The sequence below is a fragment of the Neovison vison genome, chromosome 12 (assembly GCF_020171115.1).
Source record: "Neovison vison isolate M4711 chromosome 12, ASM_NN_V1, whole genome shotgun sequence".
Lineage (NCBI taxonomy): Eukaryota > Metazoa > Chordata > Mammalia > Carnivora > Mustelidae > Neogale > Neogale vison.
The window spans coordinates 665,916-689,193 of NC_058102.1; the positions used below are offsets into that span (position 1 = coordinate 665,916).

Sequence of the window (23,278 nt, forward strand, 5' to 3'; positions counted from 1 at the left end):
TCAGGCGCCAGTGTCTCCGGGCAAGGAAACTCCCGTCCTTTCTCTTTGCTCAGTGAGCAGAAATAAAGGGCCCGTGGGAGTGCCGGGCTGCCGCGGGAACCAGCCAGTCCCCGCTCCGAGCAGGTCAAGGGCCTTGCCTGCATTGAAGGCACTCGTGTGCGTGTGCCGTGGTGGCGGGTCATCCTCTGGGGTCGCAGAGCGCGGGGCCAGCCGCCCGAGAGGGTGTGAACATGCAGCTCCTAGTCTGAACCCCACCAGGCTTCCGAGCCCCGGGCACTGCTCGCAGGTGGGCGGTCACCCCCCGCCGTGGCCCCGAGCGGAGCTGGCTGGCCCCGATGCCCTCGCCCTTACACGACTGCCCAGAAGCTCAGCGTCCCACTCTCGAGTCTCATTGAAATTCGGGAGGCGATGGCGCAGCTTTGCTGCCCTTTTGTTTCTCCGTGAATAGCAGTTGCTGGAAACCAAGGCTGCTGACTCCCCGGAGACCAGGGCCGGAGCCTCCGGAGGTAAGCACGCCGGCCACACCGTGGGCGCCTTCGGGCTCTCGGCTCGGTGGGCACCTCGAGCGGGCGCGGGGCTGCTACTGGGGGTGCGGGCTGGGGGTGCGGGGGGCCCGCGTCCCGGGGGCACTGGGGGCTGAAGGGGTCCTTGTTCTCTTCAGGTTCACGGCGTTCTCCTGCGGACGATTCTTCTTTTACTGAGAGCCGCTTCCTCTACCTCGACTCTTCAGAGTCGGCCGGAATCAACGATCGTTTTCTTGCTGGTGCGTCAGTGGCAGCCGAGGGGACCCGGGAGCCGCGGTCCCGTGGCCTCTAATGCCGGGGTCTGCGGCCCGAGCACCATGACGCGGGCGGAGCAAAGCCGGGAGGTCAGCTACGACAGGACGCCCAGCCTGGAGCGGGCACGGCCTGAGGCCGGGAGCTATGGCCCTGACGCCAAGCCCAGCGAGCTGCAGCTGGCCACGAGGCTGCCCCCGTGCCTCAGCCACAAGACGTGGCTCCTCTCCGTGTTGATGGGGGTGAGTAGCTCCTCGTAGGCGAGGACCGTGTTCTCCCTCGTTCCCAGGCTGCCGGACCCCATGCTCCCTTCACGGTGGGGCACACACGACCCTGGCCCAGACCCAGAGCCTCAACCTTGGCGACGTTTCCATCTCTCGGGCCTGCCATGAGGCCCGGGTGCCCCTCACAGCCGGGAAGCCCTTGGCCTTGTGGTCATTTCCCGGCTGTCCACTTGGGCCAGCTTTGCAGAGAGCGCGGAACGGCGTTGTGTCCCGGCCTCCGCGGCTGGCCGTGAGCGTGGGGCGCTAAGGCCCCGGGGACCCGTACATGTTGGGGTGAGCAAGCGTCCAGGGGAAGCCCCACGTCTTGCTCAAGGTTCTGACAGACGCGTCTCCCCTCCCGCCCGCCCGGACCCTGCGGGGAGAGAAGGGGAGGAGTCGGCTGTGGCGGGAGCCGGCGGCCGCGCTGGCCGTCCTGGCCGGAGGACTCGTGGTCGAGGGGCCCGATGGCCCAGCGCGCCCTTCTCGCCCCTGAGCCGTGCTGCTGTTTTGCAGAGCTGTCTGCTTGTGACGTCGGGGTTTGCGCTCTACCTGGGGAACGTGTTTCCCTCGGAGATGGATTACTTACGCTGCGCCGCGGGCTCGGTAAGCACCGCTCCTCGGGCGCCCCGCCTGTGCCCGGCTTCGCGGCCTCTGTCGGGAGTTGTTGGCTCTGAGATGGGCCTGGCGCTGTCACTTGCTCCCATTGAGGCTTTAGTTTCAAACAGAATTTGGTGCCTGTCTGAGGCTCTTGCCGCAGACTCCCGGGCAGGAAACGGCGCTTGGGTGTCTAAGAGCTGCACACCGCCTCGGGGGTCCCTTTGCTGGCAGGACGCCCGGCCTCTGCTCCCTTAGGACAAAGCTCCTTGAGAGAATTGGACTCTTTCCCTGCCGTTGTCTCTGGGGCCTTCTCGGTGGCCCTTTTTCACCACCAGAGTGGCCCTTCTTGGGGGTCCCAGTGCTGTCTGGCCCAGATGCTCCCGGGCAGCACTGACCTAGGCTGGACATTTCAGCAATGGTGGTACCCTTCCCCCTTAGAAGTGACAGGCTGGGGAGACCAGCTGTGCGCTCCTGCCCGCTCCCCCGGCCCTGGCAGGCTCTGTCCCCGTAGCTCGTGGGGTCTGCGGGGGCCCTGGTGTCCACAGGGGCGACACCTGGCACCCATGGTGTCCAGGCTGGTGCCCTTCCCTCCACCTCCCCACTACCCTGACACCCCAAGTTTGCCCCCACGCTTGCCCTCTTCCTCGTCCTCCACTTCTGTGGGGATCAACGGTGGGGTCTCCCGACAAGAACCTCCTCGGGGCTCTGGGACTCCTGAACATTTCCACTTCTTCACACGGAGACGAGTTTCCCTTGTGGGGTAATTCTCCAGCCAGGACAGCCTCGAGCTCGTGCAGCTGGCGAGGGCGCTCGGAGGGCGCTCAGCACGAAGAGCTTTCGTTTTCTGCCTCTTCTGTCCCTTCGGAAAAATTACAGTGTTTCCAGAATAAATTGTTTTCAAAGCTCTGAGACCTTGCGCCGCTGCCAGCACCCGTGCCTCCGACAGGCGGCCCTTGTTTGGCCGGCAGGTCTGGGGTCATTGGGAAGCGTGAGCGCTGCAGGGGGGACGGCAGGGCTTGGCCGCGGCTCACGGAGCTCGGGTTTCTTTGCAGTGTCTCCCCTCAGCAATCGTGAGCTTCGGGGTTTCCCGGAGGAACATCAGAGCGGTGAGTCCAGGCCTCGGTGCGGGTTCTGCGGGCGCGGCTCCGGGCTGTGCGGGAGCCTCCGGGGCTGGGACGTGCCAGGTGGGGGGTGGGAAAGGAGACCCAGGCCTCCTGCAGGGCTGACGGGCACCCACCCGTGTGTGCATGTGTGTATCCGTGTGCATCTGTGTGCGTGTGTCTGTGTGTGTCTGCACACACGTGTGGACGGGGGCATCTGCACTGCCGGCAGCCCCTGTGCCCCACACAACAGGGCTTCCTGTACCCTCCCCACGGCCTTGAGGGGCTGCAGTGTACCCTCCTAGGCTAGTTGTGTTTTTTTTTTAGTTTTTATTTATTTACTTCAGCGGGAGAGAGCTAGAGAGTACGTGTGCGCGTGCGTGAGCAGCAGGGGAGGGGGAGGGGCAGGGGAGGGAGGCCGCCACGCAGCCACGCACTGAGCAGAGTCCAGCGCGAGGCTCGAGCCCAGGACAGTGAGATCAGGAGTCTGGCGCTCTCCTGACTAAGCCACCCCATCGCCCTTGCCCCGGCTCGTCCTCATGCGGCACATTCTGGGGACTTTGAATGAATGACGTGGAATCTGGTGCAACGAGACCATCAGTTTTTAGTTATGCTCCGAAGAGTGACCCCCGTCGTGCCTTCCAGATCCCCAACTTCCAGATCCTGTTTGTGTCCACGTTTGCCATCACCACGACCTGCTTGATCTGGTTTGGATGCAAACTGGTTGTGAAGCCCTCGGCCATAGACGTGAGTCCGGGTGGGGTGGCGGGTCCTCCTGCTGCGGGGGGTGGGCCGGGGGGCTCGGGTCCTGCTGAGTCGGGGCCCGAGAGGGGGCGGCCGCTGGGCTGCAACGGTGCAGAAGCCACGTGGCCCGCGCGCCCGAGCTCTGGAGTCCGTCGAGGCGGGAGTTTTGTCGTTGTGTTGGAGAGTGGTCTTCTCCGCACTGTGGCGCCGGTTCCGTGGGTTTGTTGGTGACATCTCGAGTCTCTTTCACAACGGTTTTCGCCAAATCTGTGATGCTGTTGACTCCAAGGTGCACTGTTGGTGTGTGTGCCGCTAAGAAAAGTGGAGAAAACTCCGCGTTTAAGCCGTGATGCCAGAAGAGTGTCCTACAAGAGAGGAATCATCAGGGTTACCTCAAAAAAATAGACAAAAAGGCCTTGCTTTATGGGAAATGTTGAACTCCCTCTTTCCAAGGGCAGGAAGAGAGTGCGGTGGCCCCGAGGAAGTTTCGGCCAGTCCTCCAGGCAGTCGCATGAACACTGTCCCATGGACCTGGCAGGGACACTCCTGTTGCCATTGTCTGCAGATGAGGGGGTTCCCACTGACTTGACCTTAAACTCAGGCACTAGCAAGGTTGCTGGGTGTGAAAGTCAGCATACAATTGTACCAGCAACAGAACATTTTGGAAACTGTAATTCAAATACCAAAAGCATTTTATGGAGTTAAATGTGGAGGTCCTGGGGTGAGATCAGAAGGTTTGTGAGGCTGACTCGTAGGCGAACCAGGATGCCCTTGTTAGATCAGTCCTTCCAGGAGCACGTGCCACGCGGGGGCACCTTGCGACGGCAGCGGGACCCGGCACCGATCGTGATCGTGGGCTAGGGATGGAAGCCCCTGGACAATAGCTGGGGACTCACCCCACAGCCAGGAATTCTTAAACAGCCATCCCAGAAGGCAAGGGAGTCCCCCCCCACCCCACTTCCGGGCCGGCCCAGAGCAGCCCTGGACATGGAACACACTGGTGTTGCTGGAGCCCGACCAGGGCAGTCACGGGAGCTCCCGCTATAAGGGGGACCCCTCCCAGGGCATGTGGGGACATGCCCACTGCGGGTCCGTGGGAGAGGGTCCTCACCGAGGAGGAAGGCACAGTGCCCCAGGCGGCTGGAGGCGGTCTCAGCCCTGCTGCCGTCACAGGAGGTCAGCAGAAGCCACAGGGAGGTACCATTCCCAGCAGCGCGTGGCCGGCCGGAAGCCACAGAAGGCAGAGGGGCCTGCCTCCCCCCACAGGGTGACTCTCATGTTCTGCGGAAACTGTCTGGTGTCTGCGTGTGTTCTGAGGAAGGACACACTGCCCCCCCACCCCGGCAGGGCAGACCCTGGGGAAACACATGTGCACCCGGCCAGGAACTGGGGCTCTGGCGGCCCTGGGGATGGTGCCCAGAACCCCGAACCGAAGCAGATCCTCAGTGTCCCTCAGTGTCCCTGGACAGTGTCCCCCCCCAACACACACGGGGTGAAGCAAGGCGGAGAGCCGCATGCCGCCCAGCCTTCTCCTCCAGCGTGGCCCGTGGCTGCAGCGCTGCCAGCCCTGGAGCTGGTGCTCTGGTCTCCACCCCACCTGGGCCACTGCGCAGGAATCCGGGGTAACCAGGCCTGGGGGGGGCTCCCCGCTCCTGAAGGCCGGGCCACAGTGCACTGGGAGTGCGGTCTGTGGCACCGAAGACACGTGGTTCTAATGCCCAAGCCACAGGGTCTGGGGCTGCGCATGCGCGTGTGCACACACACTCGCACACACAAGTGCACGCTTGCACACAAGTGTGTTCTGAGGAAGGACACACGGGGAAATAGCTGAGGTGGGACAGGCCATTTGGGGTTCCCACACGCCTCCTCCCGGCCGGCCCTGGGCGAGCATGTCTGACGTCCCCACAGGGCGTGTGCAAGGCAGCCCACCCGCCCCGCCGTCCTCGATCAGCCCCCGTGGGTCTGTGCGGCGTCCCCGGGGGGTCCCGTCTCCCCGCACTCTTCGGGGTGGGTCCAGGGGGCTCAGCTTTCCTGCCCCCTGCCAGGAGCAGGCCCATGGGGATGCACTTCTGCAGGGTCTCCTACACCCGCATTGGGGCAGCCCGGTTCTCACACCCCTGCTCAGGGCTCAGGCTCCCCAGACCCCACGAGCTTCCCTGGTCTGCTGTGCTTGGGGAGGACCCCAGGGGCAGCCGCTCACGACTTCCCTCCCCCTGTCTCGTCCCCAGTGCTCCCGAGCTCCCTGACAGCTGCCCCGTGTCCCCCTCAGCACCACCCCCAGTAAAACCCCGCCCCATCTGTTCCTGGGCCACACCGGGCGCCACACATCCTCCTTCCCTCCCGCAGTGCCGAGCCCTCGGGCTACCAGGCTGCTTCAGAACAGGGTTACCGAGTCCCTCAGCAAGTGTCCCGGGATGCGTTGTGGTCACTTCAAGTTTGTGGAATGACTTTGTGAGCAGTGGCCTCTTTGGTCTGTTAATCACCCTGTGCAGAGGCCTCCGTGGTCTCTCAGCGGTTTCAAATCATCCTCTGGGTCCATCCTTAGGGCCTCAGTGTTTTGTGGATCTTGGGCGAGTAATCCCTACATCATTTACAGCTTTTGTTGCTAGTAGAGTATCTTATTTTTCAAATGACATTTTCAGATGGATTATTGGAGTACAGAGACAGGGGATTTAATTTTTTCTTTATTCGGAAATATTTTAAGTCTCAAAATAATTTGAACAGATGGTAGGTAAGTTCCTTTGTGCCCGTCCCCAGCTTCCCCAAGCGACCCTGTCCCGTATCATCGACCAGGAGGTTGGCCCTTGCTGTTGGGTACTCAGTTGGGTGAATGTTCACACTGTGCGGTTTTTAAATCAGGTGTTTCGTCAGTTGATTTTGTGTCTGGAAACTTTGCTGAACTTTCTTATCCTTCACAGTTTTTGTGGGTTGTGTGGGATTTATGTGCGGGTGAGCGCGTCCTCTGGCTCCTTTCTGAGGAGCTGTGGCGGGTTTCCAGCACCGTGGGAAACCGTGAGGCGTCTCCGTCTTATTCCTGACCCCATCCGAGTTGCAGCCAAAGACTCTCCATTACATTTTGGATGTAACTTTCGCCAAGTTAATGTTGTCTTCACCTGCCGGTTTACCGTGACCTTTTCATTTTAAAAATATAAACGGGTGTAGGGACGCCAGGGTGGCTCAGTGGGTTAAAGCCGCTGCCTTCGGCTCAGGTCATGATCCCAGGGTTCTGGGATCGAGCCCCACATCAGGCTCTCTGCTTGGAGGGGAACCTGCTTCCTCCTCTCTCTCTGCTGCCTCTCTGCCTACTTGTGATCTTTGTGAAATAAATAAATAAAATCTTAAAAAAACCCCAAGTTTCATCGTTTGATTTTGCATCTGTAAGATGCTCTTTCCTTGCTTTGTTTGACGCATCAGTGGTTCTGGTGTTGAGCCTTCTTTCCCGGACTGCTGTAGATACTCGGATGGGCCGACCAGCCGGCATTGTGTTCAGGGTTTCCGCATCCCTGCGGAGATGGCCGGTGCGTCCTTCTTCCGCTGAGCTGTGAAGTGAACTGGGCAGCAGTGGTCTCTTCTGTGTTTAGGAATGGCGTGACAGAGCAAACTGCTGCTTAAAGGTTGGGTAGAACACACGGTGGAGTCTCCATCCCAAGCCCTTGCTGAGGGAGGACGTCATTATTAGCAACAAATTTCTGTTTCTTCTTCCTCCTCGTGGTCGTCATCCTCCTCCTCCTTCTTTTAAAGATTTTATTTATTTATTTGACAGACAGAGATCACAAGTAGGCAGAGAGGCCGGCAGAGAGAGGAGGAAGCAGGCTCCCCGCGGAGCAGAGAGCCCGATGTGGGGCTCGATCCCCGGACCCTGAGATCATGACCTGAGCCGAAGGCAGAGGCTTTAACCCACTGAGCCACGGCACCCAAATTTCTGTTTCTTCTTGTGCCAAAGTTTGGGTTTTATCTTTTATCAAAAATTTCTCCATATCATGCAGTTTTTCAAAAATGAGCAGCACGTAATAGCCCCAACATTGCTCACTGCTTTATGTGTGCGATCTAGAACTTCTTTTTTTTTAAGCGCAAGTTCTTTTATTTTTTTATTTTTAATTTTTAAATTTTCTTTTTAGTGTTGCAGAATTCATTGTTTATGGACCACACCCAGGGCTCCATGCAGTGTGTGCCCTCCACAATACCCACCACCAGGCTCACCCAACCCCCCAACCCCGCCCCTCCAAAACTCTCAGATTGTTCCTCAGAGTCCACAGTCTCTCTTGGTTCATCTCCCCTTCCAATTTCCCCCAACTCCCTTCTCCTCTCTGTCTCCCCATGTCCTCCGTGTTATTCCTTATGCTCCACAAGTGAGTGAAACCATATGCTAACTGACTCTCTCTGCTTGACTCATTTCACTCAGCATCATCTCCTCCAGTCCCGTCCATGTTGCTCCAAAAGTTGGGGATTCGTCCTTTCTGATGGAGGCATCATACTCCATAGTGTATATGGACCACATTTTGCTTATCCATTCGTCCGTTGAAGGACATCTTGGTTCTTTACACAGTTTGATGACTGTGGCCATTGCTGCTATGAACACCGGGGTGCAGATGGCCCCACTGGGAGGTGCAGTTTTCACGACATCTGTATCTTTGGGCTAAATACCCAGGAGTGCAATGGCAGGGTCAAAGGGAAGCTCTGTTTTTAATTTCTTGAGGAATCTCCACACTGTTTTCCAGAGTGGCTGCACCAACGTGCATTCCCACCAGCAGTGTAAGAGGCTCCCCTTTCTCCACATGTTGTTCACTGTCTTGTTGATTGTGGCCATTCTGACTGGTGTAAGGTGGTGTCTCACTGTGGTTTTGATTTGAATCTCCCTGATGGCTAATGATGAACATTTTTTATGTGTCTGTTAGTCATTTGTATGTCTTCTTTGGAGAAGTGTCTGTTCATGTCTTCTGCCCATTTTTTGATGTGATTGTTTTGTGTGTGTTGAGTTTGAGGAGTTCTTTATAGATCTTGGATATCACTCTTTGTCTGTACCGTCATTTGCGAATAGCTTCTCCCATTCTGTGGGTTGCCTTTTTGTTTTGTTGACTGTTTCCTTTGCTGTGCAGAAGCTTTTGATTTTTCTTTTTAATTTAAAGATTTTATTTATTTGACAGACAGAGATCACAAGCAGGCAGAGAAGCAGGCAGAGAGAGAGAGGGAAGCAGCCTCCCTGCCGAGCAGAGAGCCCGATGTGAGGCTCGATCCCAGGACCCTGAGATCATGACCTGAGCCGAAGGCAGAGGCTTTAACCCACTGAGCCACCCAGGCACCTCCCAGAAGCTTTTGATCTTGATGAAGTTCCAAAAGTTCATTTTCACTTTCGTTTCCTTTGCCTTTGGAGACGTGTCTTGAAAGACATTGCTGTGGCCGATGTTGGAGAGGTCACTGCCTATGTTCTCCTCTAAGATTTTGATAGATTCCGGCCTCACATTGAGGCCTTTCATCCATTTTGAGTTTATCTTTGTGTGTGGTGTAAGAAAATGGTTGAGTTTCATTCTACAATACTGTCCAGTCGGACAGCCATGTGTAACTTCTTTTCATTTCAGAATTTCACGTGTCTTCCTCCTATCTGCCTTATACATCCTTGCGAAGAACCAGCTCTTGCTTTGGTTTGTCTGTGGTTGCCGCGCTCTCTTTCCCATGTGTCCGGGGCTGCTTCTGGGTGGGCCGGCAGGGGGTCGGAGCCCTGTATCCGTGGGGGGCTGGCAGCAGAGCCTGCTGGGGTGCGTCTGCCCCGTCTCCAAGCTCCGGCTTAGCAGCCTCTGATCTGACACGTAGCATTTCATCCTTGTTTGGTTCTAGGGATTTGCACGCCTCCTGTTTGCCTCTCCAGACCCGCTTCCCACGCAGTGTCTGCCTGTCTGTGCCAGGAGGCAGCACGTGTGCCCGTGAGCGATGGAGACGGGTTGTTAGCAAGTGGTTAGTGTGTCCGTCCCCTGACTCTGAGCCCTGCGGGTGCTGGGACGGGGGCTCGGTCCTCTCTCACGGCCCCGTCCTTCCTGCCCTGGTCCTCACTGGTCGCTGCCGCACCGCTGGCTTTCCTCCAGTCCCTCCTCATGGCTATCCCTGGGTTTCTTGTCAGGAACCTGATGAAACAGACCCATGGGATTATTTTTTAAAACCTTCCATTTCTTGTTTTCTATTGTTATTTTTACAGTCAGAATGTATAGCTTGTGTGGATTTTTTGGAATTTACCTAGGCTATTTTGTGGCTTGGTAGATGGTCAGTTTCTGTTAACATTCCACCAAATATATAAAAGAACAAATGTTGTCTGTTTTATTTTGCATGCAGCGTTCTGTAGATCAAACATACTAACTTCATCTGATTTTAAATGTGGTTTTATTATCACTCGGGGCTGCGGAGGCCTGCGACCAGGAGACAGCCGCCGTCGGGAAGCTCGCTCATCCCTCACAGCCCCAGGAAGGGGCGGGGGGCAGGCCATGCCCAGGCTGGGGGCCGCTGGGGGAAGCACAGGAGGCAGAGCGGGAGGGGACGAGGGCAGGAGCCTCTCCTGTGGTTTCCGCGGGAAGGAACGGACAAGGCAGGGGAACAGGCCGAGGACTGGCTCGCGTGAATACCGTCTGCGGGCTCCGGGCTCCCCTGGTTGTGGGGCACCTGCCCTGGGGGGTGGGGGCGGGTGAGGGAGGCCCCGAGGCTGGGAGCCCCACAGAGGGGTGAGCGGCCAGGGCCCCCGGTCAGCCAACTTGCATGCTTATCCTACAATGTAGTAACTAGGTTTTGTTTGTTTGTTTTTAGCGTTTTGTTCTGTGACTGTTATCAGAGACACAGGTTTTCTAGAGTGGCCGACACAGTCACAGTGTGGAACTACCTTCTCATCCCTGAGGCCCCGGCCTCTTCAGGTCTTGGCATCCCGCACAGAGCTGTGTAAAGGCTCCCAGTTTTGAAATGAACTTCAGTTTTTGTATCTTTAAACACCCAGGAGGGGCAAACCACTAAGGAAGGGCTAGCTCGGGGGTCGCCAAATCCAGGCCTGGAGCCAAGAATGGTTTCGAGAGAGAGAGTCAGAGTCCGAGGGGGCGTGTGGCCCCTGTGCCTAGCATCTGGCCTTCCTCGGGGAGGCTGCCCGTGGGGTTGTCTGCGGTTACGGAAAGCAAGTGAAGAGTCGTCTCTTTTGGCAGATCAACTTCAATCTGATTCTGCTCCTCCTGCTGGAGATCTTCATGGCGGCCACAGTGATCATCTCAGCGCGGTCCAGCGAGGCGCCCCGTAAGCAGAAGGTGGGTCCGGCCCCGGGCTGCGCGGGACCCCAGCTGGCACCCCGGAGCACAGGTCGGCGGGACGGAAGCCTGCCCCCGGGCGCCCCACACAGCCCCGCGTCTTCAGGGAGTCCCGAGGCTCAGGGCCGCAGGGAACACAGTGCAAGGTGCGACGCGACCTCCCTCCTCGGAGTCGTTCTGGTCCAGCCCTGGGGCCGGCGTTTCCCACGCAGAGACAAAGTCTATAGCAAGTGTCACCTTGAAAATGGCGAGCGCCACCGCGAATCCCATTTACATAGGCAGGGAGAGCCTCCGACCTCAGAGCACAGGGTCCGGTGTGGAGGGCGGGGGCAGCGGCTCTCCTGGGGTGCACCCCTGCCCCCTGCGGCACCTGCGACGTCAGCAGCCGAACGTGTTTTTCCTCTCAGGGTCCCATGCCGGACGGCACCAACATGCTGTACGAAGTGGCCTTTCCTGCCCGGGTCCTGAAGTCCTACTCGGTGAGATCAACTTCCCTTTCTGTCCGAGGATTGATTTACGTGGGGAGGGTCGTGTGACCCAGCGTCCTGAGTGCGCCCCTGCTCTCCGGGGTGGTCCTCAGGTTCATCCGCTTCCTCTCACGAGGATCCTAGTTGGAAGGGGGTGACGTGGCCACCCTCGCTGGTCACCTGTTTCCGACTTGGGTGTTTTCCACTTGTTCTGATAACCCCCGTTCCGAGTGTAGCCTTCCTCGTGTCTGTAGCCCCCGCCACGGTGTCTGGCGCTTGTGTCCCCGGACGCGTGCAGGTTTCCTTCTGTCATTTAGCAAGTCCCCCGCCAGCACTCGCCATGAAGCCTGTGCTGACCGGGTCAGTGGCCCGGCTCTTCCGCCATCGGCCCTGTGGGCTGTGCCCTTTTGCCCCGACGTTCAGCCCCACTTGCGTTTGGGGGTGCTTCTGGCACTTGTGGGACTGCCGTCCTCTCCGTGGCCTCGTGGACGCCGTCCCTCGTGGGCAGCCGCGTCCCCTGTGGCCACGTGTGTGCCGAGTTTTGTCGCTTCTCAGTGTTCTCGCTGCTTTGCCTTCCGGGGCCTTTCCCGCCGGCCTTTGACGGGTGGGAGTGTCGTCCTTCCTTCTGCTTTTTTCCTTTTCCCACCAATTTCGAGTTGGAAACTATGCGTTCTTCCATGTTCTCTTAGAGGTTGTCCTCAGCATTTCCCCCATTGGCTCCTGGGCCCTGAGCTCTTGGAGCAGTCGAACCCCTGCCCACTGGCGGCACGCAAGACGCTTTCCCTGGGTGACCCCGCCTGTGTGCTCTGCCCCCAGGTCATCGAGGTGATTGCTGGCGTCTCTGCCGTCCTGGGCGGTGTCATTGCTCTGAACGTGGACGACGCTGTCTCGGGGCCGCACCTCTCAGTGACGTTCTTTTGGATCTTAGTGGCCGTGAGTACCTCTGGTGGCCTCATGGTCTGATGAGCAAGTCTGTCGCCACAGACAGCAGGGAACGTGGCTCGTGTCGAGCAGAAGCGCCCGGCGTCTCCCCTCTGCAGCCACAGGCGGCCTTGGCAGGTGTGGGCTCCTCACTGCCGCGTGGAATGCTTAAGACCGACCCCTGCGTGCCCCGTGCTCCCAGGTGTGGTCTCCCCGGGGCTGCTTTGCCACGTCCCTGGGTCTTATGGGGCGCCCGCAGGAGGGCTGGTTTGTCCCACCTGCTGTCCAGCGCCATCCCGTCTGAGTGGACAGGACGCAGGGAGCATCCCTGGCCTCGTCCTCCTGCTCTCCTGGAGGTGCTGCCTGCCAGCTTGCGCATTCAGCCACAGGAAGGGGGTACTGGTGTCTCTCTGGACGCCAGGGCTGGAGTCCTGCTGCCTCCCAGGGCTCAGAGCAACCCCGTGGGCGCCTGTGCCCAGCCTGGCCGAGCCCTGGGAATGATGGCCAAGGGACCTCCCAAGGACTGGAGTCTGGGGAGAGGGAGCACGTGGGGAGGACGGGGTGGCCGTCATCCCCAGACCAGCCTCCCTGGGCCTCTCTCTCTGCAGGTGCCCCCTACGCCCCCAGATGTGGAATGCGGAGAGGAAAGGATCACGGGTGGTCCCTGGTGGGGAGGGGTGGTCTGGGAACAGTAGGAGAGGCCAAGGTCGTAGACCAGGCCGGGGTCTAGGGCTTGGGGCCTGACTGGGAGCCTGTTCCTGTGGCGTCCCTGGGCCAGTGGTGTGTGTGTGTGTGTGTGTGTGTGAACAGCTCCCCGCCACAGGCCAGTCTCCTGCTGCTCAGGGCCTGGGGCTGGAGGAACCACCAGCAAACCTGAGCTGCTCCGGCATGCCGGGGCCCCTGCGTTTCTTCCTAAGCGACTGCTCCGCGTGCTGAGGTCCCCCTCTGCTTCCGACCAGAGAGCTTGCTGGAGCACAATCACCCCAGGCTCCGGGCCAGCCCCACTCGCCCCTGCAGCCATGCGCACACCCCTGCGGAGATAGGTGCCTTCAGAGGGCTGCTCCCCTCCCTGTGCTCCTGCTGCGGAGCCTGCTGTGTCCCGCTCACCCTCAAGCCAGAGCCGTAAGCCAGTGCAGATGCCATCCCAGTGTCCAGGGGTCCGAGCCGTGCCCACCCAGGGCGTGGGTGTGTCCCTCCCCATGCGGGCGTGTGGCTAACCAGCCCCTGCACACACTTGGGTCCAAGGGCTCAGTCGGCTCAGCGGGCCCCGCCCTGCTCTCCTTGGGCAGGACGCGTCGTCCTGCTTTCCTCCCCCTCCTGGACTGTGTGACCCAGATGGCGTCAGAGTAAATCCACCCGTTCAGTAAGATGAAGCAGAACCGTGCCGCCGAAGGGGCAGGGGACCTGCGCCGTGGAGCAGTCAGCATGGCGGGTGGTCCTGGGGGCCTCTGATTCCACCCGGCCGAGGCCAGCCTGCAGCGAGCCGCTGCGCTCTTCAGAAATGCCCGCGTTGGACCGTGCAGGCGAGGGTCTCTGGTCAGCGCAAAGCAGGGTCACGGAGACGGCAGGATGTTACTGGGCCATGGGGCGGATGTGGACGCAGCGGTGGTGGCAGCGCCGCATGGTGGGTGCCGGCGGAGCGCGGTCCCCGAGGACATCTCAGCGTCCACAGGCTCGCACACAGCTGCTGGGGGCCAGGCAGCCCGGCTCAGCCAACGGAGTCACCCTGGGGCGGCTCCCTCAGCTCCTCCACAGCCTTGCAGAGCCGCCCCCTCCTGTCCGTCCCAGCCCCAGCCCGCCGGCCCCCGAAACAGGAGAGCGCGGGGAGCAGCCGCCCCGCCAGCCCCGCTGAGGCCGTGTTCTCTCTCCTAGTGTTTCCCCAGTGCTATCGCCAGTCACGTCACCGCCGAGTGCCCCAGCAGGTGTCTGGTAAGCGCGGCCCCGCCTGGCCCCTTCCCTAGCTCTCCCCCATGGCGGCAGCAGCAGGAACCGGGTGGCGGGGTGGGCAGGGAGGCCTGGCGGGTGCTGCTTGGAGGGTGGGACCCTCTGCGGAAATGTGGGGGGGTCCCGAGACAGTCCTGGGACTCGGCGGGGCAGGCGTTGGCCTGCCAGCCTCAGCCTGCGTCCTGCATCTCGTCAGGAGACCCGCTGTCGGACAGCGACAGACACTCAGTTTAGGCCCGAACTCCCCTCACTCATACTTCGAGCCGCGCGTGCCTGGCGGCCCGGCCCAGCCCGCGACACAGTCTGCGCGTCCCTGCGAGAGGCCAGCTGCGCGTGTGTCCCTCTCCCGACAGAGTGGGTCGTTGTGAGGCAGCTGGGGGGACTCGGAGTTCACGGGAGACCAAGCTCAGACCCTAGCAGGAGCCTCGGGCGGAGTGCAGATGCCAGTGTCCGCCCGTGCCTGTGCCGGCTGTGGCTCCCAGGCCCGCTGGCCCGGCCGAGCCGAGCGCCCGTCTTCTCCCGCAGGTGGAGATGCTGATCGCCATCTGCAGCCTCACGTCCCCGCTGCTGTTCACCGCCTCTGGGTACCTGTCGTTCAGCATCATGAGAATCCTGGAGATCTTCAAAGACTACCCGCCGGCCGTGGAGGTATGTGCTCCTTTCGCTCGGAACCCCGTGTGCACATGGCCTTGGTGCCCCGAGGGCTGTGCGGGAGGCTCTCCCCGGACAGGTGGCCCGGCCGAGCGTCAGCTTGCCGGAGCTGCTCCCACGTGTGGCCTGAGCAGCCCCGGACTCGCTTCTGCGGGACAGCCAGGTGTCCGTGCTCCTGCTCGGATGCCCGGGCCGCCCCAGGCCTGCTCCGCACAGGCTGCTCTGTTTCAAAGTTTGGGCCGTTCTGTCTGGTGTCACAGCGCACCCGGACACCCCTTCTTCACGGCTTTCTTGGAGATTCTTGGCCCTTGCTGCTCCCGTGACCACGGTAGAACCCGCTCTCCGTGTGGGTGTGTGACATGCTTGTTGGAATTCCATTTCATCTCTAGACAAATTTGAGGAGAATCGAGCGCCTTTCCACAAACATGCGGACTTTCCTAGTCCCTCCGTGGGCTGAGACACACGGCACCAGGCTTGTTGCTGAGGTAACTCGGCTTGTTGCCGGTGCGTGTGCTGCTTGTTCCCAGGAGTCTGTCATGAGAAATTTCAGACACACAGACAGACGGAAAGACTCCTGAGCACCAAGATCCCCAGCAGCTGCGTGCCGTTTGCACACATGTGTTTACACACATGCAGGCATGTCATTTTTCAGAAGCATCTGAAGGGACTGGCCAGGGTCTGACAGCGGGACCTTCCCTGCGAGGACTTCGGCGTTTCCAGAAGGACTTCCTCCTACACGCCCACAGCCCCACGCGGCAGTCACGGGCCTGAAATCACGCAGTGTGGCCTTCGGGCAGTGCACACAGACCAGCCCGAGGGCGTGTCTCCCGGGGGACGCTTCTGGAGTGGGACTGGCTGAGTCTGTCCATCAGTGGTCCCCGCCTCTGCCCCCGCGACACTGACTCTTGGAGTCCAGGCTAAGTGTCTGGAAGAAGTTCGCACGTGTGGGTCCGTTTCCTGGGATGCCGGTGGGAGCAGGGTCTGGGGCATGTGTGGTCACCTCCGCCTGGCGCGGCGGCAGCTGCCGGAGCGCTCGGGCCGGGGCTGGGGTCGGGGCCTCTCGAAGGTCGGGAACAATCATGACCGAGTGTGAGCCGGGCACCTGCGGACACCGGTCCCAGCACCTGGCGCAGGCCCTGGCGGCCGGCCTCGCCCGCGCCGTCGTTCTACACGGAGGGGTGAAGAAGGGTGAGGGACGCCTGGGTCTCGTGTCCACGTCTCCGGCGAGCGGGGACGCGGGGAGACGCGCAGTGACGGGCGCCCTTCCCCTCCGAGGCCACCGCGGACCACGGCTCTCGTCCTCTACGCGCTGCTGGGCCCGAGGTGGCCCAGCCAAGGCCGGAGGGAGCACCCGTTCCTCCACAGCCTGGCACTGGGGCTCGTCACTGGTTTTGCCACGCGGGGGAGGCCGTGCGCCGGTGTGGCTGCCGTGGGCTTCTCTCTGGACACACGTGGTCTTGCACTGTGTGTGACGGCGCTGGCCTGTCATTCCCAGTGGACTTTGCGTCTGTGTCTTGCCCACTTTCCGGGGGTCTTGCGCTCGACCGGTATTTGGGAGACCAGCACTGTCTGCTCCAGGTCCAGACACTGGCCCCCACCCGGCAGCTGTGATTTCTGTTCTGAGGATGTCTCTGTTTATGCCATTAAGTTGGTCAGTCTCTTCCTTTGCTGTTTCTGGAGTTTCCGTCACCGTGAGAAAGGCTGGTGTTCGCGCCTGGCAGATGCTGACCTGGAGCACGAGGCTGTGAGACGCCGGGGACTGGAACGTCCACCTTCCCTGCCCTTCGGGGCACGCGGCCCTGCTCGCAGCGGAGCTCCCGGCCCTGCCAGCCTGTTGCTGCGCCCGCCACGCTCACACGTAGCCAGTGCCGCGGGGTGCCGGTCCTGGAAGTTTGCCGACCGGCTTCACGTTGGCCCCGGCCTGTTGCCTGCTTAGTCGTCACCGCTTCTCAGGATCCCCTGAGTCGTGTGTTTGTTTTCCTCTGTGGTTTTTAAATCAAGCTGCTTGGCTCCAAAAGCACCTTTTTTTTTTTTTTTTTTTTTAAACTGGGCTTGTGGATAGATTTGTACGTTAACTTGAGAAGCGGTGTTTCCACAGTGACACTGTGCGGAGCTGGGGTTTTGTGTCTCTGCCGAAGGTCACCTGGGCTGGGAGGCCCGGGGGCGCCCCAGGATCCTTTGCTCACCAAGGCTCCCTCTGCCTCCTGTCCCCCTGCTGGTGCCAGGCGCTGCTCAGAAGTTTCTTTTCCAGCAGCCGCCAGGCTCAGCTCCGGGGGAAGGTGGATGGCGTTCGTGGGCCGTGGGCCGGGCGTCCCAGGGCGGCCTGCTTCCACACAGCCGGGGGCTCCACCCCACGGGGACGCCCTCTGTGTCGTCACATGGGGCTCTATGGGCGGTGGTGTCAGGGCACGGGAGACTAGGCGGGGAGCCCCCGGGCCATTTCCGTGTCCTCTGTCAAACCCAGGGCTGCAGAACCGATTTCCTCACCTCCTGTTGGTGAGACAGAAATCCTTGTGCAGAAGGGCTGGTACCTGGATTGAGTCACAGTAGCTCAGCTGCATCCTCAGCCTGGGGCCCAGGCACTGCCTGCACGCCTCCCTTGGCCGGCGGAAGCAGCCTGTCCCACGCGGGCTGCAGGCAGGGGAGCCCAGGAGCCCTGGGGGGCTACGCCGCTCACCGCCCCGTTCCCCGCAGCGATCCCACGACGTGCTGCCGCTGCTGCTGCTGCTGGCGCTGCTGCTCCAGGCCGGCCTCAACACGGGCACCGTCATGCAGTGCGTGCGCTTCAAGCTGGCCGCGTCCTGGGACACGGTGCAGGCCGGCCCGCCCGAGCGCCCCGCGGGGGAGGTGAGCGGCCGCGGGGCCCGGCTGGTGGGGCGGCTCGGTGCTCACATCTGTTCCTGAAAAGGTGTTGTGCACCGAGCTCACGCAGACACGGACAGGAAGTTGCTCAGGACCCACGCAGGTCGCGGGGGTCCTGCCCCCGCCCCTCTAGGGGGCACCCACCCACCCCGACAGGTGTGGTGTCAGTGACCTCGGCCGGCAGGCTCTGGAGGTTCATGCTGGCCCCTCCGCCCAGCTCGAGGCCCTCACGGCTGGCAGGCTGCGGGTCAGTGCGCTCCCCGTGAGGTGTTCATGCTGTGGACTGGCCTCTGTGCCTGCCCGAGCTCCCGCCATGGGCCCCGCTCAGTGAGCCGGGCCCTCCGTCCTGCCCTGTGCTCTCTCTCATGAGATCCACGGGTTGTGTCCTCTCCTGCTTTTTATCTGTGAGGGCTGGTCTCCCACAGGGACGGGATGGCGTTGCCCCCAGGACCTACCAGAGACCCACCTTGGCTGGGTGGGGCACCTCTGTGCTGACTGCTGAGTTAGCGCTCCCAGCAGTTTCCAAAACAGCAGGTGCAGAGGCCCAGGGGGCTGGGCAGCTGGCCTCCCTGTTCCCATCTGCTGACCTTGGCCTCAAGTATTCTCCTCAGGCCCCTTCTCTGCAGGGGTGCTGGTCCCCTCCCCCCAGGAAGAGTTTGGAGGCCCTCACCCACCCTGTTGATTCCTGCACTTTGGTGTCTGCTTATTGGGTGCCTACTGTATGCAGATGCTTGCTTATTGGGTGCCTACTATATGCAGATGCTTGTGCTGCAGGTGCTGGATGTCTGTGGGGCCTCCCCCCCCAGCTGTGTTCCTGGGGGGGAATGTGGGAGGTGGAGGGGCAGGGGCGTCCATGGCCTCCCCACCCCCGGGGTCCTGTGCTGTTTCCTGTGTTGTCACAGATGAGAGCAGCTCTCCAGTGAACAGCTTCCCAGCCTGCCTGCTGCCGCGGGGGTGCGGGCCCAGGGGAAATAACGCTCTGCCTGTTTGGCCACAGGTGTCCAGAAGCCCCCTGAAGGAGTTCGACAAGGAGAAAGCCTGGCGAGCCGTCGTGGTGCAGATGGCCCAGTGAGCGCGGGCTGGGGAGACCGAGGCAGGAGCCTGGCTCGTGGTCCTCCAGCGACCGCTGCGCAGCCAGGCCCGGCGGCAAGGTGGAGTTTTCATTTCTTAGAGTAGTTTAATTCTGCTTATTGGTCTGTAGGTTCCTGGCCCTGAGGCGCCCCCCTCGTGAGCAGTGGGGCCTGCAGGCGAGCCCGGGCCCCTGCGGAGCCAGGCCCTCCAGGGCTGATACATAGGCTGGGACGTGTGGCCAGCCCCCGTCCGCTCCTCCGGCTCCAGGCCGGTGTCCCTGGCCTGCTCGTGTTGAGCAGACACACACGGCCCCACGTGAGTCTAACGGGGTTTCTCTTCTGAGACGGGTGTGGACCAGGGCCCGGCCTGCCAGTGTGGTTCCTGATGAGAGCACAGCTGCGTGTCCCCGTCGCCTCTCACGAGTCAGGGTAGGCCCTTGTCCCCAGGGCTGTGGGCGCACGGCCGCTGTCCCTCTGTGAAGCCCATGTGCCCCAGTGTTTGCCCTCTCTCAGCTCGCCCCGGTCGTGGCAGAAGGACCCTGCCTGCTCCGTGGCGCTGGTGTCTGTGTCACACCGGGGGTGCAGAGGTCTGCGCCAGCGGTGCTGGTCTGCCCTTGGCCAGGGTCCTCCAGCTCCCGAGCCCTTGGTCAGCACCCACACGGAGCGTGACCCGGGCCACAGCACAGCTCAGCATTCTTCGGGGTGGGGCCATGTCCAAGGCTTTGCAAACTTGGGGCCCATTTCCTGGTCTCACTGGCCTCATGAGGCAGGTGGGTCCCCTCCCGTCATGGTTTCTGCCTCCACTCCCGTTACCAAGCTCACAATGCCGGACGGACGCCCCCGGAGCCCTCCGTGGGGCTCGCTGCCACGCAGCCTCCAGCCGGTCTCTTAACCTCACTCATCTGAGGTCAGGCCCAGGCTGGGGGTCTCCTCCGTCAGTCCCTGCCCCTTTGCCTGAGACAGCGTGGTGTGAGAAGAACATTTGCTTCAGTTAAAGTCACGTCCCAAAACTAGTTCGCGCCATCTCCTTGTCCTGGAGTATTCCCAGAATTTCTGGAAACGCAGTTCTCGTTCCCCAGTTGACTGCGCTGATAAACCGCAGTGAGCTGGGAGCAGCTCTGGAAGTGTCCCAGCAGCTGTCCTGGGGCCCGCGCTTTCATTCCCAAGGCAACCCACCTCTGCCTCCCATGGATGGAGTGGGGCAGCCCTCTGCTCTGCTGGCAGGTGCTAAGGTTTGCTCCTTGCTGAGTTGAGGTCCTCTACCGTGGCTCCTTAGTGAGGATTGTCTGGAGCTGGCCGAGTGTGGGCCTGGGGGGTGGATTCCAGGATCCTCCCTGGTTTCTCATTTCCGAGCCCAAGGGACTGGCTGCCTGCGTTCAGAGCATCCACCATGACCCGGGTCGCTTTCAAACAGGACGAAAGCAGGTGAGACACGGGAGAGGTGGACTGTCTTCCGAATGCCACCGATGGCTCTCTCCTGCACGGGCACACACCCAGCTACGTGCACCCGTGCACACAGGTTCCCCAGCCACAGCCCCCGTCCCCTCCCCTTCCTGTGGCGTTCAGGCCAGGAGGCCAAGGGGCTCTGCTAGGAGCCTGGGACAAAGTCAGCACTGTCCATGCTGATGTTGTCCTGGGGACAGAGAATCTGAGTCTCCAAGCCGCAATTAGACACCTGGGGGCTTAGCACTGGCTTGAACTTTATTTCGGAGAGAGCTTGAGGAACAGAGGCTAATGAGGTTTTAGAAATTTTTAATTCTGTTTTCATTTGCGTCTGATGTAGTTCAGTATCTCCTGCGCAATAAATGCTAACATGTAAACGTGGCCTTTTTCATTTTGGGTCTCTCAGGGATCACTCTGCCCAGGTTCTGAGAAAAATGAGAGGTAAAGCATACGAGGGCTGTTGGAGGTGAAACCATTCCTTATTTTGTGATTTTTGTGAGGCCACGTGGAGGTGGGGACTGGTGAGCACCTGCGGCTTGTTACTGAAGACCGGAAAGGGGCACAAAGACCCCTTCCTGCCTAGAAGCACTGCCCACCCACACTGCCACAGCTAATGCACAGTAGAACCTCACTTGTAGGCCATCTTGGGAAGTTAAGTGCAAAATAAAGGTGATTTTAAACCAAGTAAAGATAATAGGTAGGTTTCAGAAATTTACTCGGAGCAATAGGGTAGGTGGGTCTTTCTTACTCCTCCCCCCACAAAGAGGAAGGGAGGAAGGAGGAGGAGAAGGGCTCAGGGACTTTGGCTGGTGTGGGACACTGGGTGCAGCTGGAACGGGGGGCGGGGTGGGGGAGGCCCCCATGAATGACCCTGGGGACACAAAGTCCCCCTCGGGTTCTTCCCCGGGACGGGAAAGCTGCCCTGCTGGCAGCGATTGCCCACAGCCCACGTGGGGACACCCGGTGTGCAGCCCCCTGCCTGGCATCGCCACCCCAGGGACTGTGTCTCGGTCTCTGCTCCCCCGGCTGTTGTGGGGCACCGGGAGTGAGGGTCTGAGAGGGGCGTGAGGTGGGGTCAGGGGCCGGTTGTGACTCTCGCTCTTTGTGACTTGGGGGCCTCTGACCGCCAGGGAGGGTCTTTGTGACCAACAGCCCTGCGCCTGATGGGGCTTCGTGACCCCGAGCCCGGGCGGTGCGCCCCGTCTTTCCCCGAGGATGCCATGGCCCTGCGCCCCGGCCCCCACGCCCACGCCTCGGACGGCAGCCCCGGCTCCGGGTCCAGCGCTGACGCCACTGACCGCGGCCCCCAGCGACCCGCGTCCCACACGCGCCGCCGGCCCCGCCGGCCCCGCCGCAGCCGCTCCGGACGCCCCCCGCCGCCCCCGCGCCCGCGCAGCCCCACGCCCCGCGCCGGCCGCCGCGCCGCCGCCCCCGGGCCCCGCGCCCCGCTCCCCGCGCAGGCGCGGCTTGCACAATGCGCCGCGCAAACCCGGCCCGTTGCCCCGGGCAACCACGGGACGCCTGGCGGCGCGGCGGGGGGCGGGGGCGCAGCGCGCGCCACGGGGCGGATCCCGGGTGAGCACTGGCCCCGCTCGCCTCGGAACCCCGGCCCTGTGCCCCTGCGGATGCCGGACAGCACCCCGCGCCCCGTCCGGCTCGAGCCCTCGGGATCCCCGACGCGCCCGCCCCAGCGCAGGGACCGCGGACCCCCCCGCCCGCCCCCGGCCCCGCCCCCCACCGTCCCCGGCCCCGGACTCCCGGACGTGGTGCTCGGAAGCCCAGAACCGCTCTTCCGCGGACGCCGGGCCTCCACCCCAGCCCCGACCGGCCCGCGCCCTCACCTCGCCCTCGGGAGCGCAGACCTCCCCCTGCGCACCTAGACTGGCCCCTCTCTCCCCAGACTGCCCCGACCCTACACCTGCGCTCCCCTCAGCCTGGCTTTAGAGCCCGGCCCCGCCCCGCCCCGCGGGGATGCCCTCCGGCCCGGAGCCCTCGCCGACGCCCCCTCTCCTTGCAGGGGCGCGAGCGGGCGCGAGGAGGGGCGAGCTGCCGGAGGCCGGCATGGAGCCCGCAGAGAGGAAGAGGCTCCCGTCCGCTTCCCTGGAAGGAGACCCCAGAGAAGAGAACAGTCAGTGTCGTCCTCGCCCGCCGTCTGGGGACTCGCGGTTCGCGGCGCGAACGGGGCGGGGGCGAGCAGCTGAGACGCAGCGCTGGGCCCGGGCTTGACTCGGGACCCGGGGCGAGAAGCCCCTTCCCGGAGCTCCACCCCGCCCCACCCTCCGGCCTGCCCCCTCCGGCCCCCTGCCCTCCACCTTCCTGCCCTCCAAGAGGGTCGACTTCAGAGCTCAGCTTGGGAAAGGGGCGCCAAGTCCGCTGCTTGGGTTAGGGCACGGGGCCAGAGGAGTGCCGGCCAGCCCTTCCCTAGAGCTGAGTAAATGGGCGCTAACCCTAACCCTAACCCTTCCTGCCCGTGCGCTCCTTCTCGCAGGGGCGCACCTGAGGGCGAGCTCGCAGGGTCCAAGGCGGGCTCCTGCTCAGCTTTAGGCCACCGCGGGAGTAAGAGGCCCAGCTGTTCCCCATCCAGGCCAGCGGTGGGCCTCGTCCTGTTCATTCTGGGCACTGGGTGCGTGTGCGGGGCGTCTCACTGTGGTTTCCACTCCCCTTTCCTTTCTGGGGTCTTTGTGGAGTATCCGTGCTGGTCTTTCGGCCGTTATTAACTGGGTCGTGGTTTTTCCTTCTTGAGTGGTAGGAGTTCTTGGCCTCTGCTGGATGGACATCAGTTCTTTGTCGGTTGCATGGATTATAAGGACCTTCCAGTCCCTGGCGGGTGTTTCCAGCAACTTACCAGTCCATCTGAAAATCACCTTCTTAGTTGTAAGAACCTTTAATAGTCAATCTTTTTTCTGTAGGTAGTGCTTTTTTGAGTCTTACTAGGAAATCTGTATCCACCCCATTGTCCAGAAAACAGTATCCTGTTTTCCTTTGGAACCTTTATAATGTAATATTTCATATTCACCTCCACAATTCACAGGGATTGTGTCCTTGGAGCGAGGTAGGAGTGCGTGGGCAAACATTCAGTCTTCCCCCATGTGAATATCTAACTGACCCCGGTGGGCCCTGCAACCTCACCTTTGTGGAAAATCAGGCCTAGACCTATTCTTTTGTTTTCCAT

General features: G+C 61.5%; 2 protein-coding genes across 2 annotated transcripts in view; both read left to right on the forward strand.

The window, feature by feature from the left end:
* Positions 1–391: 391 nt before the first annotated feature.
* MLC1 (modulator of VRAC current 1) lies at positions 392–20,483 on the forward strand. The gene is made up of 12 exons (XM_044228336.1): positions 392–506; positions 662–1,018; positions 1,553–1,642; positions 2,689–2,742; positions 3,382–3,483; positions 10,650–10,748; positions 11,156–11,227; positions 12,032–12,148; positions 14,009–14,065; positions 14,606–14,728; positions 17,426–17,578; positions 18,591–20,483. Exons 2-12 carry the CDS (start codon positions 842–844, stop codon positions 18,663–18,665), a joined length of 1,119 nt encoding a protein of 372 aa, XP_044084271.1. The 5' UTR covers positions 392–506; positions 662–841; the 3' UTR covers positions 18,666–20,483.
* A 1,669-nt stretch (positions 20,484–22,152) lies between these two features.
* Positions 22,153–23,278, forward strand: part of TTLL8 (tubulin tyrosine ligase like 8) — a 32,507-nt gene continuing 31,381 nt past the window's right edge. Inside the window, 1 exon segment of the mRNA XM_044226739.1 lies at positions 22,153–22,234. Coding sequence (XP_044082674.1) covers positions 22,168–22,234 — 67 coding nt within the window. The 5' untranslated portion in view covers positions 22,153–22,167.

Excerpts from the sequence above, each read along its gene's own strand:
- MLC1 (XM_044228336.1), top strand. The coding sequence starts at position 842 with ATGACGCGGGCGGAGCAAAGCCGGGAGGTCAGCTACGACAGGACGCCC. Across the intron at positions 3,484-10,649 it reads TGAAGCCCTCGGCCATAGAC|ATCAACTTCAATCTGATTCT; the intron begins GTGAGTCCGGGT and ends CTCTTTTGGCAG. Across the intron at positions 14,729-17,425 it reads ACTACCCGCCGGCCGTGGAG|CGATCCCACGACGTGCTGCC; the intron begins GTATGTGCTCCT and ends CGTTCCCCGCAG.